At 39.0% G+C, this 15,148-nt stretch overlaps 1 protein-coding gene across 5 annotated transcripts in view; it reads left to right on the top strand.

The window, feature by feature from the left end:
• Nucleotides 1-4,951, top strand: part of CACNB4 (calcium voltage-gated channel auxiliary subunit beta 4) — a 189,324-nt gene extending 184,373 nt beyond the window's left edge. For 4 of the 5 annotated variants that reach the window (XM_073305466.2, XM_073305465.2, XM_073305468.2 and 1 more), the window contains one exon: nucleotides 471-4,951. In XM_073305466.2, the coding sequence (XP_073161567.1) occupies nucleotides 471-731 (261 nt within the window). In that variant the 3' untranslated portion in view covers nucleotides 732-4,951. The remainder of the gene's footprint in view (nucleotides 1-470) is intronic. The other variant, XR_012154249.2, reaches the window with a different exon arrangement.
• The last annotated feature ends 10,197 nt before the right edge of the window (nucleotides 4,952-15,148 follow it).

Here is a 15,148-nt window from a genome sequence, read left to right as displayed (position 1 = left end):
TATTAGCTCATAGTTTAAAAATCTTTAAATAACGCTAAATGAGCTGCACCTTTTGGAAAAACCAAAACTCCTTTTCAGAAAGTTTCTACAAAACACAGATTCATCACAAATTACTAAAAGGAATCAAAATAGAATTATGAATGTTATGTTCATGACTGGGGAGAAGAACTGATAAGTGTAGTGTGCTCTGAAATTGATCTACTAGTCACTTCTTACTGAAAGTACTCTGTAAAATTTTATAAGATTGCATATAAAAATACTTTGTATTATGCTGTGTTTGGTCTCCTATCAGTTTTGGGAATCAGACTATTTTCACATCCATCTCCCATCGCAAATAAATTTTACTATTAAAAAGGAATTACAAACGTGGATGGATTCTGAAGGACCTCAAACTGAGGCTCACAACTAACTTACAAGAGGTGAAATAAAATGGTATCTGTATTAATCCTTACATTCATTTACATTTTTAGAGCCAGCGTATGAGACATAGCAACCACTCTACTGAGAACTCTCCAGTTGAACGAAGAAGCCTAATGACTTCTGATGAAAATTATCACAATGAAAGGGCTCGGAAGAGCAGGAACCGCTTGTCTTCCAGTTCCCAACACAGCCGAGATCATTACCCACTTGTGGAAGAAGAGTACTCTGACTCTTACCAGGACACTTACAAACCCCATAGGAACCGAGGATCGCCTGGAGGATATAGCCATGATTCACGACATAGGCTTTGAGTTTAGGAACCTGGGGAAAAATAGTATTCATTAGTTGACAACTTTCCATAACATAGCTAGGAAAAACAAATCATCTTAATTTAGCAGGTGTAACACAGTTTTACTGTAGTTACAAGCTGCTGTCATTTGATGCTTAAAAAAAGGAAGAGGGGAAGAAATTCACAATGCCCTGATGTTTAGGAGGAAATTAGCTTGCCCAATCATCCTGGATTTTTTTTTAGTACAGCATTTGCATTTATAGCAGTACCTTTTTTCCTCGTTAGCTATTAAACATATCAGTTCGTAATTTAGGGTACTTATAAAGGCACATATAAAACAATTTCCTGTGCTGGAAATTCCAAATGACCAGTTCCAGTTGGAACCAATTTATAAACCAATTCTTGTTGGAATTTGGGTGAACTGACTGGAAAGTCGACTTGAACAAGTTGCAATCAATTGAAAAAAAATGCAGATGAAGAAATAGAAAATTAACCACTATCAGCCAAAAATCAGCTACAGTATGTTTGCTGGAAGCTAAATTTACACTCAAGGTTAGAATAAAAACATTTTAATGTATATTCACTTTTCCTGACTGGCTTTTTCAGACTAACCAAATGTAAACCATTTGTAGTGCCAAATATCACAAATTAATGCAGCAATTTCAAAGTACTTTCCTGTTTGAAAATTTCTTTATTTTTTCTCCTGACACGTACGTTGCAGCAATTTTTTTTTCATTTGTTTAGTCAGTACTGATACTTTTGTTGTGGTCAGCAATGATGATACGTGGAAGAGACCAGTAGGAGTATGAACAAACCCAAGCCTAGCAGGAATGATGAGTTTGAGAGTACATGGCTGTTCTTTCTTTGGTTCATCACAAAATCCAATATCAAACAGTAGAGATGTGATGCTTTTTCTCCCATTCTCAATGTTCTGCCATGTCAAATAGAAAACTGATCCATTCTCCCAACCACACATGTTCAGCATGTACTGTATTTACATTCCCACACAATTGAGTACCTTCACATTACGTTTTTCAGTTTCCCTCTTTGAATGTCTGAAAATTCCAGCATCACACAAGAACCCTCCCTAGCCACATCATTTAAATTTTATTGATAAAAGCAGAATTTTTTTTCCAAATGGCTGTAAATTATAAAACAAAGATTCCGAAAGATACAGCTTGCAATAAAAACAGAATAGAGTACCACAGAAGGTCTGCTCACTGTAAAATTATAGAGCTGACATTTTTAATTCAAAGAACTATGATAAAGTCTTTGGAGATTTTGCTGCCTTACTTCTAATGAACACTGCTTTTCACCTACTGACTATTCAGTTTTTAATGGATATATTTATATAGTTAGACCTTATATCTTACATTATCATCGAAGCCTTAGATCCAATATGATTGAAATAATTATTGTAATTGACCATTTTATACAACACACTGGTGTCGTTACGCATAGACTCTTTCTAAAACACCCCAGACACTGCATGCATTTTCTAAAACTGACAGAACTATGTGTAAAATATCATTTTATGCTGGTTCATGTCAAAGCTATTTTTTGAAAATGAAAGTAATTATGTTTTTATATTTTCCTGTTTCTTTCCCAAAGCCTCCTGAGAGGTAGGCTATAAAAGCATGTAGCACTAAACAAATTTCCTGAACGTTATGATGTCTTCTATTTTCTGGACCAGTTAACAAAGATGCTTTTGATATTTTTCCCTGCTAGTGAGCCTGAGCATCTGCTTAGTGATGACAACTTGAAATGTAATTCACTACATATCTGGTACAACCAAAATAATACATGTCTCTAACAGCAAAAGATAATGGATGCAACTCTGGCTTTTTGGACAGGTTTACTGCATAAAAGACGCCTTTAATGATCTGTCACTAGATGATTCAGTTGGGCCAATTGTCAACAACTAAAACATAAAATACTTGCATCCACTGGAGTAATAAAGTTAAGAATTAACATATAGGGTCAGTCCCTGCTGCCCTTTTTCAGGTTACACTCCTATTGATCTCGGTGTGAGTTTGGCCTGAGGCACTAATGCAGGATCAGCCCTCATAGTGGTGGCATATGCTGCCATTTCTAATATCTTATGTTACAACACAGTGGAACATTCTCCAATAATATTTACAAGTCTTTGTTACATGTACAGCACACATCTGCATGAGAAAGAAGGTATTAGGCAAAACATTTTTCTATAAGCTTTGACAGTTTCTTTTTGTGTGCATTAAAGTATTAATTGCAAAGAATGCACTGAAATGTGTAAAGCTAGATTAGACAGCTGTTTATCTTTATTCTGTAGTAGGATTAGGAATCAGATCATTAACTGCTTGAAGATATTTGCATTTTATGACAGGTAGCTGCAACACCACTAATATTTTCTAGTAAATGAGATTACTGCTTTATCATTTCAGAGACAAAAATGTCATTTATTTTTTAAAGCCTTTTGGAGCCTTGTTTTAAAGTCTTCCATGTCATGCTAGTAAAGGGAAAGATCCCCACAACACACATGCACAAAATTCACCTGCTGCATTGTCTGAAGTGCCAAAACCACTTTTGTTTAACGTTCTTATGAAAATAACCTGTTGAAAGTAGTCATGTATATGTCTTGAAGGAAAATTTTGAATGTTTACCTTAATTCTGCAGGTTTATTTTAAGTTTACCTTCCTTTTCTGTATGATTTATACCCCCTCATTCTAATACTTAAATATCATCAAAGTTTGCTTTTTTTTTTTTTTTTGCTTTTGTTTTGCAGGGAGATATATACTCTTAAAGTATATGTTTATATAAAATGCTGACAGGAATACATTTCATTGTGAGTAAATGCTATTGGGAATCTTTCTTTTACAAATTATTTTTTAAGAAACAAGAAAAATAATAAGAGCTGCAATGCTGATTAAGGCCATTTAAATTCATAGTATAAACTATGTATTAGAACTTCTACAATGTTAGCCAGCCATCTTGTGTGGGTTTTTTATGCAATGGCTTTATGTGAAGATGTGAAATTAATGTAGTCCTGAATGAGTAGGAATAAGACTAATTTTTCCAATTCCTGCTATAATTTCTCATGATTATTATAACCTGATTATAGTAACAATCAGGATTCTATTGCTACGCTCCAGTATATACACAAATATTTATTTAGAAATGTTTATAAAATGTTGATGGTTCTTTGTTATTTTTATAGGTTTTTATTTAAGACTTTTGGGGTTAATGATAATTTAGGCAGTGATAGCCTATGCTGATATGACAGTCTCAGTGACATGATCATCTAAAGACAGTATGCTTCAATGCATTCATTTGCCTGACTATAATTGAAGAATGAATTAATTTTAAAATATGGCGCATATTTATAAGAATTGTAATTGTTCCCCTCAAACTTGAATTATTATTTTTTAATTTTACAGAATGTTTTCATCTCTTTTGCTATTTATATAGTTGAGCAACAGGCAGTTGTAAACTGGGTACATTTTCTGACATACAATATATTAGGAAATTGTTTTTTAAAAAAGAAGATAACTAAAACTGTTTTGAAGTCATTTTAACTTAAACACTGTGGGCCATATCATGCCATCATTTTCGAAACAAAACTTTCTGTTGAGTTTAGTGGATCACTCTGCTTAGAAATCCATGTATATTATGACCCTGGGACCTAGATTTTGCCCGCAGAAGTGAGTTTCCCATTGAAGTAAGTGGAACTTGCACCCTGACTACTTATTTTTGTGCTCAGTAAAGCAAGAGTAGTTTTTGTAGCAATAGCTTTTGCTATTTATGCTACCTCTTGGCTAGAGAACATGAGCCTGATTCTGATCTCCCATATTTCTGACTTACACTTATAAAGCCAGATACAAATCAGGTGCACCTGAGATTAGAAAAATTCCCAATGTCTTCAGTAAACACGCCAATAAATCGTACTCAGAATGTTAGTGTTGGCTTGGCTGCAAGTGGAAATACACTTGCCTATGGGCTGGACTACACTACACACTAGACTGAGATAAGGCAGCTTATGTTGAACTCCTTATGTCAGTGTCTACCCTACAGCCTTCCTCTAGTCAATGTAAGTGCCCTACTACACCAACATAACTCCCCCTCCATCATAGGCATAAGAACCATGTAATTAGCCTGATGCCCTGTCTGTGTAGACATTTTTCAGAGTAACAGCCGTGTTAGTCTGTATTCGCAAAAAGAAAAGGAGTACTTGTGGCACCTTAGAGACTAACCAATTTATTTGAGCATGAGCTTTCGTGAGCTACAGCTCACTTCATCGGATGAGGTGAGCTGTAGCTCACGAAAGCTCATGCTCAAATAAAGTGAGCTGTAGCTCACGAAAGCTCATGCTCAAATAAATTGGTTAGTCTCTAAAGTGCCACAAGTACTCCTTTTCTTTTTGTGTAGACATTGTGTCCCTTACATCCACAGTCTGGTCAATTTCACAGCAGGAGCCATGAAACTGACAAGAAAGCCCCTGCTCCCCTGGAGAGCTGGATAGTTGGACCCTGCTCCCAGCTGGGAGCTGGGGTGAGAAGCCCAAGCAGCCCCCTGCCCGCTCCCTGCGAGGAGCCCACCTGGCTCCCAGTGGGAGCAGGCAGCAGGAGGGCAAGAAGGGCAGATGGACTTTGCTCCCTGACAGCAAGAAGACCAGGGTGGCTTCCTCCCACTCCCAGCAGGGAATGGGGTGGCAAGAATCCCAGGGCACCTTCCCCCTTGCTCCTGGCAGGGAACAGGGAGCAGGGAAGTGGAAGCCTGTGGAGAACTCAGGAGCCTGTGGGAGCTTCTGGTAGGGAGCTGCTAGCAGAGCTGAGAGACTGGGCTCTCAGCTCCCCACACTGCCCCTCTTAGGTCGGTGGAAGTGCTCCTGGTGAGGACGCGCACAACTGACCCAAGGAGGGTAGTGGGCACATGCACCACAGCAGTAATTACTGTGGTGGCTGTAAGTTGTCCTAATATAGGTCGACTTAGGTTTGTAGTGTAGACATACCCGGTTTTAAAGCTCCTTTTATAACTGACCTTTGGGTATTATATCCTTTCTTTGCTCCTTGCTTTTTAAGCTAGTGTTTGTGAGAATAAAGATTGTAAGTAGGGAGGAAAGTAATTTTAAGACCAAGAAACTACTGGAGAGTGAGTGCTTATGGTAGTTCTTTTCTGTGCCACAAGCTACCTGCTTCTATAGATAATGGTAGTTACCATAGGGGTGCACAGGTCCATAACTTCAAGTTCAGTTCCGTTTCAGACGAATCTTCAGAATTCACCTTGGTCTCAATTCCACATCCTTCTTTAAACTTCCCTGGGTTCACAGCCCTCACTAATGTTCCTCTGTATCATTCTCAGAAGCACACACTTAGTAGTCCTTATTGTATAGTTACTTGAGTAAACTCGGGCAGTTGGCTATTTGATCAGTCCATTTGCTTTATATAGGAATAAATTAAATTTATCCCTTGCTCATATATTGATTTCTGGATTCAGCAGTCATGAAACCTCACCGTGACTCCATGTTGTTCTTGAATTTTTTTAAAGCAGAGTATGCATCCTGACTGGTGAATGAAAAATGGGATGCAAAATTGTGTACAGTAGAATCTGATTTATGCAAACTCCTCTTACCCATAAAAAAGCCTCGTTGTTTGAAAATTGGGTTATGTTTCCCAACTTGCATGATTAGTTTGGATAAATGGATTCAGCTATAATCTATTTTGCTCCAGTAATCTCTCATGCCTTTAAATAGTAGTTCAATTGATAATAATGGGGCTACAAAATACAGTTACCTAGCCAAGTCCAAATTTGGTGAAGGCTATCTCCTGCTGTCTTTATACTTTATTGCCAAAAGGGAATACATCCTTTTAAGAGCAATCATCCATATTGGCCTTGTTCTATGATTATTTAAGCCCAACATACTCTATGTAGAAAAAGAATGGTACATTTTGATAATATCATAGAAAATATCTAAATGAATGAATTTGGACAAAGGGCTGTAAACTCTACTTAGGATCAAAAGTTTGTTATAAATAATGGAGGCAAACATATTTTTCTGATTTGTGGAATATGCTTATGTATGCTTCTAGAGAAACTTCCTCCTTTCTTCAATTCCTGGGATCCAAGTGAAGTGTTTTGGAAAAAGATTGGTCCTGCTTTGAGCAGGGGGTTGGACTAGATGACCTCCTGAGGTCCCTTCCAACTCTGATATTCTATGAAAGATAGAAATAATAATAATAATAAACTTAAGAGTTTATCATTCTTTCTAGGTACATCTAGTAGCTATTTCCTTTGAAATTATGGTGGCCAAGGTGAGAGCAACCATTGACACCTTTTGGCGTGGTCTTCGTGCTGCTTCACAGTAGACTTGCCTTTTCGGTACTGCCACTACAATTTTTAAGCAATGAACTACTTTTTGTACTTTCTAGGGCTGGATTCTGAAAATGCTTACTGCTGACCATAATGCTTATTAATGTTAAGTCCAGTAATAAGCATTTGCAAGTTCTGGCCTACAGTGTTGCATACCGTTTATCATATGCCTTACAAATATTTTCTGGGACATTATTAAAAAGAGAGCATTCTATTGCCAAAATAACCCTTTGTTATTACTTCTACTCTGTATTAGTACTAGAAAATAAAGTAATGTAGCAAGAAATTATATTGTACAGTACAAAATGATAGTATATATATTTTTTGCCAATAATATAAAAAATAGAGCAAGGAAAAAAAGCACATTTGTAATAGCACAAATTTACAACAAATCCATTTTACATTTGCCATTGCATTTTTGAAAAAGTAGGTACGTTGTTGATCCAGTTTCAATGGATTTATTGCATTTTCCATCACTTTAACTTGCTGCCTGACACTTCTCCAGCAATTTATTTTACAGTCTTGCAATTTGCTTATGTAATTTGATTTTTCCATGAAATTTTATCCCTCTTCAATGTTAACTCAGTAAAAAAAATCAGTCTTTTAAAATTAGAAAATTTGTTATACTCATTGCTCTTATTTCTACTCCCAAATTTTGAAATCATATGACTATAAGTGAGGTCTTGATTAGTGCTCATTAATAATTTTTTGGCATAAAGGACTGAAGAATATGCTATTAATCATATTTGTAGTCCAAGGTCTGTAATGGAAATGAAAATATCTCAAACAAAATGCCATCCTGGGGCTATAAAAGCATTTTTGCCATTGCATACTATTCTGCTATTGGGGAGAGGGGTTGAACTATGTAAAAGCTACAAAAGGGTCTATACTAGCCCACCTAAAACTTCCAGGGAAATTACCAGGAGTTCTATATATGCAAGGAATGCATGCTCAGGCCTAAAATATGTATAAATTTGAAATAAGCCTGATTCTTCTCCCATGTACACTGGTGAAGTCAATGGTGTTGCACAGTATAGGAGGAGAATCAAGCCAAATAAAATTCTGTATGTGCATTAAAAATAGATGTGGCAGAATAATGTGGTGAAAACAATCATCCAAACTCTGAACCATGGACCTTGGGCTCTTTACCTCCCAGTCAGTCTCTGATTATTGGCCAAACCTGTTTCCATTGCCATTGCAGGGAGTTTTCCCTCTTACATCAATGGAGGCCAGTTCATGCTAATTATGGCAGAAAAAATTATTGCCTTTATTAAACCAAAAGAGTACACATTTATATTTTCTTTGTTGCTGATTTGCCCCTTCCTATTTTTACTTATATAGATACTGTATGTGTAGCATTCTACAAGGCATGCTGGGTAAAATATACTATGCAAATGTGTACAGTGTTGCATGTTTTGCTTTCCCTCTGCTTTAGTGGCTTTCAAGGAAAAAAAAGTGGTGTTATTTTTGTGAACAGAAACATTAACAAAGAAAATGCAGACCGCATGCATACAGTATCCTAATTTCTATGGATTTGTTTTATGGAATTTAGATGTATAAAAATGAACTGCATTAAAAATTTTTTCTACAATAAATGAAAAACTATCTAAACATAGTGTTTAAAAACTTTTAGTCTTTTAAGTCTGTTCTTGAACTGTACACACAGCTCTAATTCTCAAAAAAACCTAAATGTGTGAGACAAGCCTTCAAAAGGTTGGACAAGTGCTCAAAATGATCAACAAAGAACAGCAGCAGAAGACATTCAAAATTATGTGGGAATCTTTATTAACGTGTTTGAAGATTTCATTAACCTCAGATTCAACATTCTGCCTGATATAAATAATGTAGTTAATAATCAATGAAATTGAGAGAAATGATGCACATTTGGGCCTACAATGTGAATGATACACTGTTCAGGAACATATGGCCCACAATGCTTGTAACCCAGAAGTGCAGCATTTTACTATAAAATCAGTCTCTACATTCCATACATAAGTGAAAAACTCCTACTTAAGGCCTAATCCAGAGACCACCAAAGTCAGTGAAAAGTCTCCCATGGACTGCAATGGGCTTTGGATTAAGTCCTTGATGTGTTGGCCTGTCAGTTTACAGCCCAAAGCTAGTCCAATACACAAGATTAACAAATGACAGAAGAGTATGTGGGGAGGAGTCAAAGCGAAACCAAAATACTGTTTATGCTACCCCTGAAATCTCTGTGAGAACTCCTTGTGGAGTTCTTCACCTGTTGGTCTATTAGGGAGCAAGAGTTCTTTCTCCACAGAATAGGCTGTGGGGCTGACTTTTCGGGGTTAACCAAGATGTCAAGAGTAAATCAGTACCATTTAAAGTGTGAGGTAATCTCATCTGTGCCCACCGGGGGATGTTCGCCTATAACTACCAACTGCAGACAACACAAGGACTGCGTACACCCCACTCAGCCCAGTATCCTACCACAAGCCCTTTAAATTGCAGACTAGCAATTTACATGCACCCGTCTTATTTCATTACGGTGCCCAGTCCCTCGTCATCTGGACACCCTCAACGTACACCGATCTGCTGCCTCTGTGGAAGCAGTGAACCCCTGTTAACTGGCTTCAGCTCAGTTCAACACTCTCCTTAGCACAAGGAACATAACATGCACTCTATAGCCTATGTTTATTAACACGTTACTTTCCTGTCTAATAAGGTATTTCTCATCCAAAATTCAGTCCATGCAGCACTCGTCCAATCCAGAGAGCCGGGGCCCACTTTTCATGAGACACTTGCGCTGCTACAGTATCTCCTCTGTAATGGATCAGGTCTTATGCCCTTTCTTCTTTTTCTCTTATATAGTCCCAGGCTTTGTCATTTTTCATAATCAGGGTGTTTTATTAACTCCAGCTCAGTCCTGAGGGCCCCCTATTCAGATCCTCTTTTGGGGGTCTTTTGTCTTTGTAAATACTCAGGCCTGTAAACACAGGGCTCGTTGGGCTGAAATATGTTGATTCTTCTCACTCTAGACAGAGTTAGCTAAGACTGACCCCACCTCAGGTCACATGCTTCATTTCCAACAGCGTCAGAACATAATACTCTACATTTTACATCTCTCTTAAAATATTTCCCATACCAACATTGCGCAATACCCATAACAAACAGCTAGTTCTTAGCTTTCGTCAGAGACGACACACAACCTCCTTCAGAGAAATTGTGAGAGGATATACCAGCTTGGTGTGTCTGGGTACATCTGTGTCACAGGGGCTCACTGCCAAATCTGGGAGATCCTTAAGGATCCGCATGTGCTGTGGTCATCTGTACAGAGACACTCTGCCTTTGCACTAGCTATGGCATCTGGTGGACCAATCAGCTTCCTAGCAGTGTGATTCCATAATGATCACTGGTAACACAACTATAGTCTGTCAATGTTTTTGTTATGAGCCCTCTTCCTGTTGAGGACAATATACAGTATCAGAAAAGCCATGTTACTTGCAATCTGATTTAATTTTGACTTAAATTCTTACTGCACATGCAGTTTCTTTTCTTTTTTAACATTTGAATTCAATCAGTTTGACTAACGGCACAAACGAGTCATGATCCAGAGGCAAACACCCACTACTGTATTTTCCACTCCATGCATCTGATGAAGTGGGTTCTATCCCACGAAAGCTTATGCCCAAATAAATTTGTTAGTCTGTAAGATGCCACAAGGACTCCTCGTTGTTTTTGCTGATACAGACCAACACGGCTACCACGCTGAAACATGTGAGTTGTGCTCTGAGCTGTTTGTTAATAAAGTGCTTTGAGATTCTGCTATGAAATGGGATGTAAAGTGCAAAATGATACAAGTATTATTTTGTATTTCTTCATATTATCCTAGAATAGATGCTAGAGAGGGGAAAGATTTATTAAGACAGTTAATCCATCCCCTCTGCCAGTTCAGGCTCCTTCCCCTTCATTGCTTTGAAAATCCTGGAAGCCTGTAGAAGAAGATGGAAATAAGAAGGTGGTGTTAGCCCAAGCTGCTTCCACTAATGGGTGACCACTGCATCAGAAGAGAAGGAGAAAAACAGAAGTCACTCCCAGGAACAGAAGCCTTCAAAGTGAAAGAAACCAGAAGCCATCATCTGGACCAAAGCCTCCATCCAGTTAGAAAGGAATGTCCACATCAGAAGCGGACTGGAAGGAAGATCGAGGTATACAAGGAAGAAGGAGATCAAGCAGCAGGAAAGCCATTGATATGCAATCCAGGGGGAAAGGAGTACCAGGCAGCAGAGGAGTAGATGAGAAAGGGAGCGAGTGATAGAGAAGCATGTGCATAGAAACAGAAAAAAGGAGGAGGAAATGCAAAGCAAAAGAAGATATCATTAGGATTTTCAAAAATGACAACACTTATTAGAGATAGCTGAAGTACCTAGATGTTTTCCTATTATTACTCTTCCATGTAAGCAATATCTCTAGTTGCCACAAGGAATTTGTGTTAACACCAACAGGATTGTAACTGGAAGGCTGGGTCAGGCAGCAGTCCGTGAGACACATCCTATTGTAAAAATGTTTGAGAATCCCATGCCTTAGATGACTTATAAAATTGTTTTCTGTTTTTAGAGTCTCATTAGAGATGGACAATGTCAAATCATCATGTATCACACACTTAATGCTATGTATCCATTAAAAATTGCCCACAAAAAAGTTTATTTTAATGAGACTATTGATCTAGAAAAACTTTCATTTCTCTGAAGTGAAAATATATGCCCTGTTAGAGTCTCCATTATTGCTGGTCACTGTTAGCAGGCACAAAAATTGCTTCATGCAAAGCAACTGGACATGTGTGTGCTTTCCAGCGGTCTTGAGGAAACCAGTGCAATTGTTCTTGTATCACACGAGTACAGCAATTTTTTTTATTTGTTGAAGGTGGTCTGGAATATATTTTACAATTGTTAAATAACCAATACAGCCAGAGTACGAAGGACAATTGGCACATTTGTCATGTAAAACTTGACACATGCACTGTGGTACGCTCTGTATCTTTGTGGCATTCAAGTGATTCTAAATTTCTTTGATACATTTGATACATACAGTCACTTTTAACAAAAATCTGTTATAGCACTTTAAAATACTTAGGGGATCAGAAAAACATTTCAAAAATGCTGCAGGCAGCTTGAATGAGGGTCTTGGTGGCCACTTTAAACTCTAGATAAGTAGCATTTAAATACATGCTCAAGATTAGTAGAATAACTTTTGAGGTCGATCAAATGTTTACAGTAACATGGTTTAAACATGTAAAGATGCTTTTTGAAGTTAAAAAAACAAACTGTGTCCCACTTTTGATGTTCATGTTGCCCATCTATAATGGTAAATTTACAAGAATCCTGACCTATTCAGAGAACTCATTCTGTGCTCATAGTTTACCAAATCTAGTAACTCTATAAATGTAAACCTACTTACAGATGAGAATTACTTAATCTGACTCCAAGTACTGCAGAGTGGTCTTACAAATTTGGGCCCTAATGTAAAAAACACATGCATGTTTAAAATTACAGTCAGTAATCTCACTGAAGTAAAAAAGACTACTGATAAGTGAAAAATCATGGATGTGTGTAACAGGTTTAGGATTTGGGGCCCAAATTCTAGCAGGTTTTATGCACTGGAGCTGCTAGGTAACTCACAGTCAACATGGGGAAAACAGGATGGAAGTTGTCTATGCATATTCTGTCTGTCTCCATACCCATGCAGACAACTTCATAGGATTATAGAAATATATGGGTAGAAGGGACTTCAAGGGATTATCTAGCCCATCCACAACACGATGAGGCATAATTAAGTACACATAGACCATCCCTACCAGATGTTTATCTAACCTGTTCTTAAAAACCACCAATGACGGGGATTCTATGACTTCCCTGAGTAGCCTGTTTCAGTGCTCAGGGCTAGTGCTTGGACCAACTTCTGTTGGTGAGAGAGACAAGGATTGGAGCTACACTGAGCTCTTATTCATGGCTGGGAAAGGTATAGTTATAGTTGGAAAGATTTTCCTAATATCTAACCTAAATCTCCTTTGGTGCAGATTAAACCCATTACTTCTTATTCTATGCTTGGTGGACATGAAAAACAATTGATCACCATCCTCTTCAAAACTACCTTTTACATATTTAAAAACTATTGCTATATTCCCACCCCCACCTCTTTTGTCTTCTTTTTTCTAGACTAATCTGCCCAATTCTTTCAACCTTTCCTTATGGGTCAGGTTTTCTAAACCTTTGATCTCTGTTGTTGTCCTCTGGACAGTCACCAGTTTGTCCACATCTTTGTTGAAACATGGTGCTCAGAACTGGACACAGTACAGTACTCCAGCTGAGGCCGCACCACTGCTGAGCAGAGTGGATCAACTATCTCCCATGTTTTATATGTGAAACTTACTGATACATCCCAGAATGACATTTGCCTGTTTTGCAACAGCATCATGTTGTTGACTCATATTAAATTTATCCACTATCATCCCCCTATCCTTTTCTGCATCCCCTTGCCAATTATTTCCATTTTTGTATTTGTGCATTTGATTTTTCCTTCCTAAGTGTACTACTTTGCACTTGTCTTTATTGAATTTCATCTTATTGATTTCAGATCAATTTCACAAATTATTCAAAACTATGGAATTCTGCTCCTGTCCTCCCAAATGCTTGTAACTCCTCCCAGCTTGATTTCATTTGCAAATTTTATGCATTCTATTTAATTACCCAAGTCATAAATGAAAATACTGAATAGTAGTGGACCCAGGCTAGCCCCCTCCAGTACCCCTTGCTACATCCTTCCAGTTTAACAGTGAATTATTGTTGGACCCTCTGCAACAGAAACTGCAGAAAGGCATTCTAAGTCACAGCCTAGGGGCAAATGGTATGGTCACATGTTTATGAGTGTACCACTACCTGAGATACCTATGCAAAATGTCAATGCAGATTGCTGCTGGCCATAATACTTACAAACATTTTAATAACTTTTGCACCATATAAGTGCAGCAAGTGGGTTTCATTTCTTTCCCTACCCTGATCAGAATCCAGCCCTCAGAATTTTACCCTTCAGTTGTTCCCTGGTAACTCAGAGCAAGAAACAGAGCTAGTACTTACACCCCTACACATCTAAAAATCATTAGTCAGGCCCCTAAATATCTTCATGAGATTTTAAAGATAATACATTTGGCATTCTTTTTATATGCCTTCTGTTTTTTGAGCCCTTAGGATTCATATTTTCAAGATTCTTTCCACAAGCATGAGGGCTAGGAAACTTATTTTCTTTTAAATGAAAACTGAGATTCTCATATAATCACCTGGCTCCAGGAAGTTGGGCTTTAAGAAAAACACCCCAACCCTGTGAGACTTGATTAAATCAAGAGTTGGCAACACAGCCTTTCTCTTGTCCACAGTCACACGTGGTGTTTTTTGCAGCGTAGCACTGGTGGTTTTGGGTACTCATGGCGGTGGTTGGCAAGGAGTAAGGGGCAGTCATAGGGTCCCGATTTTATAGGGACAGTCCCAATTTTGGGGTATTTTTCTGAAATAGGCTCCTATTGCGCCCCACCTCTATCCCAATTTTTCACACTAGCTGTCTGGTCACCCTAGGCAGTCACAGCAGGCCAGTTGTGAGAGGTGGTTAGGAAGGTGATTGCCAGGGAACCAGGCACAGACACAGCAGCAGCTAGCAGGGGGCGAGTGAGGGGCAGTCATGGCAGTGGTCTGGGGGAGGCACAGAGGGCTGGCAGGGAGCAATGGGCTAGTGCAGCAGTGGTTGGCAGGGGGGAGGAGGGGCAGTCGTGGCGGTTCGCAGTGGCCGAGGGGCAGTTACAGAGGCTGGAAGGGGGCAGTTATGGCGGTTGCCCGAGGGCGGCCCCGAGCGCTGGCAAGGGCGACGCTAAGCCTGGGGGAGGGCGGCCCCAGTGGCGCTGCTGAATGGGCAGGAGCTGTGGGTGCTGTAAGGGGCAGGCCCTCTGCGGCCCTTTGGCTGGCGGAGGCCACAGGCCCATTGCCCTGGCTCGGCCCCGCATGCAAGGGCCCGGCCTCCAGCGAGGCGGCACGGGCTGCAGGCGGAGCGCGCGCGACGGCTCGTTCGGCGGTTTAGGGCCACGAGGGT

This window comes from Lepidochelys kempii, chromosome 11 (genome assembly GCF_965140285.1).
Source record: "Lepidochelys kempii isolate rLepKem1 chromosome 11, rLepKem1.hap1, whole genome shotgun sequence".
Lineage (NCBI taxonomy): Eukaryota > Metazoa > Chordata > Testudines > Cheloniidae > Lepidochelys > Lepidochelys kempii.
This window is presented reverse-complemented; position numbering and strand designations above follow the sequence as displayed.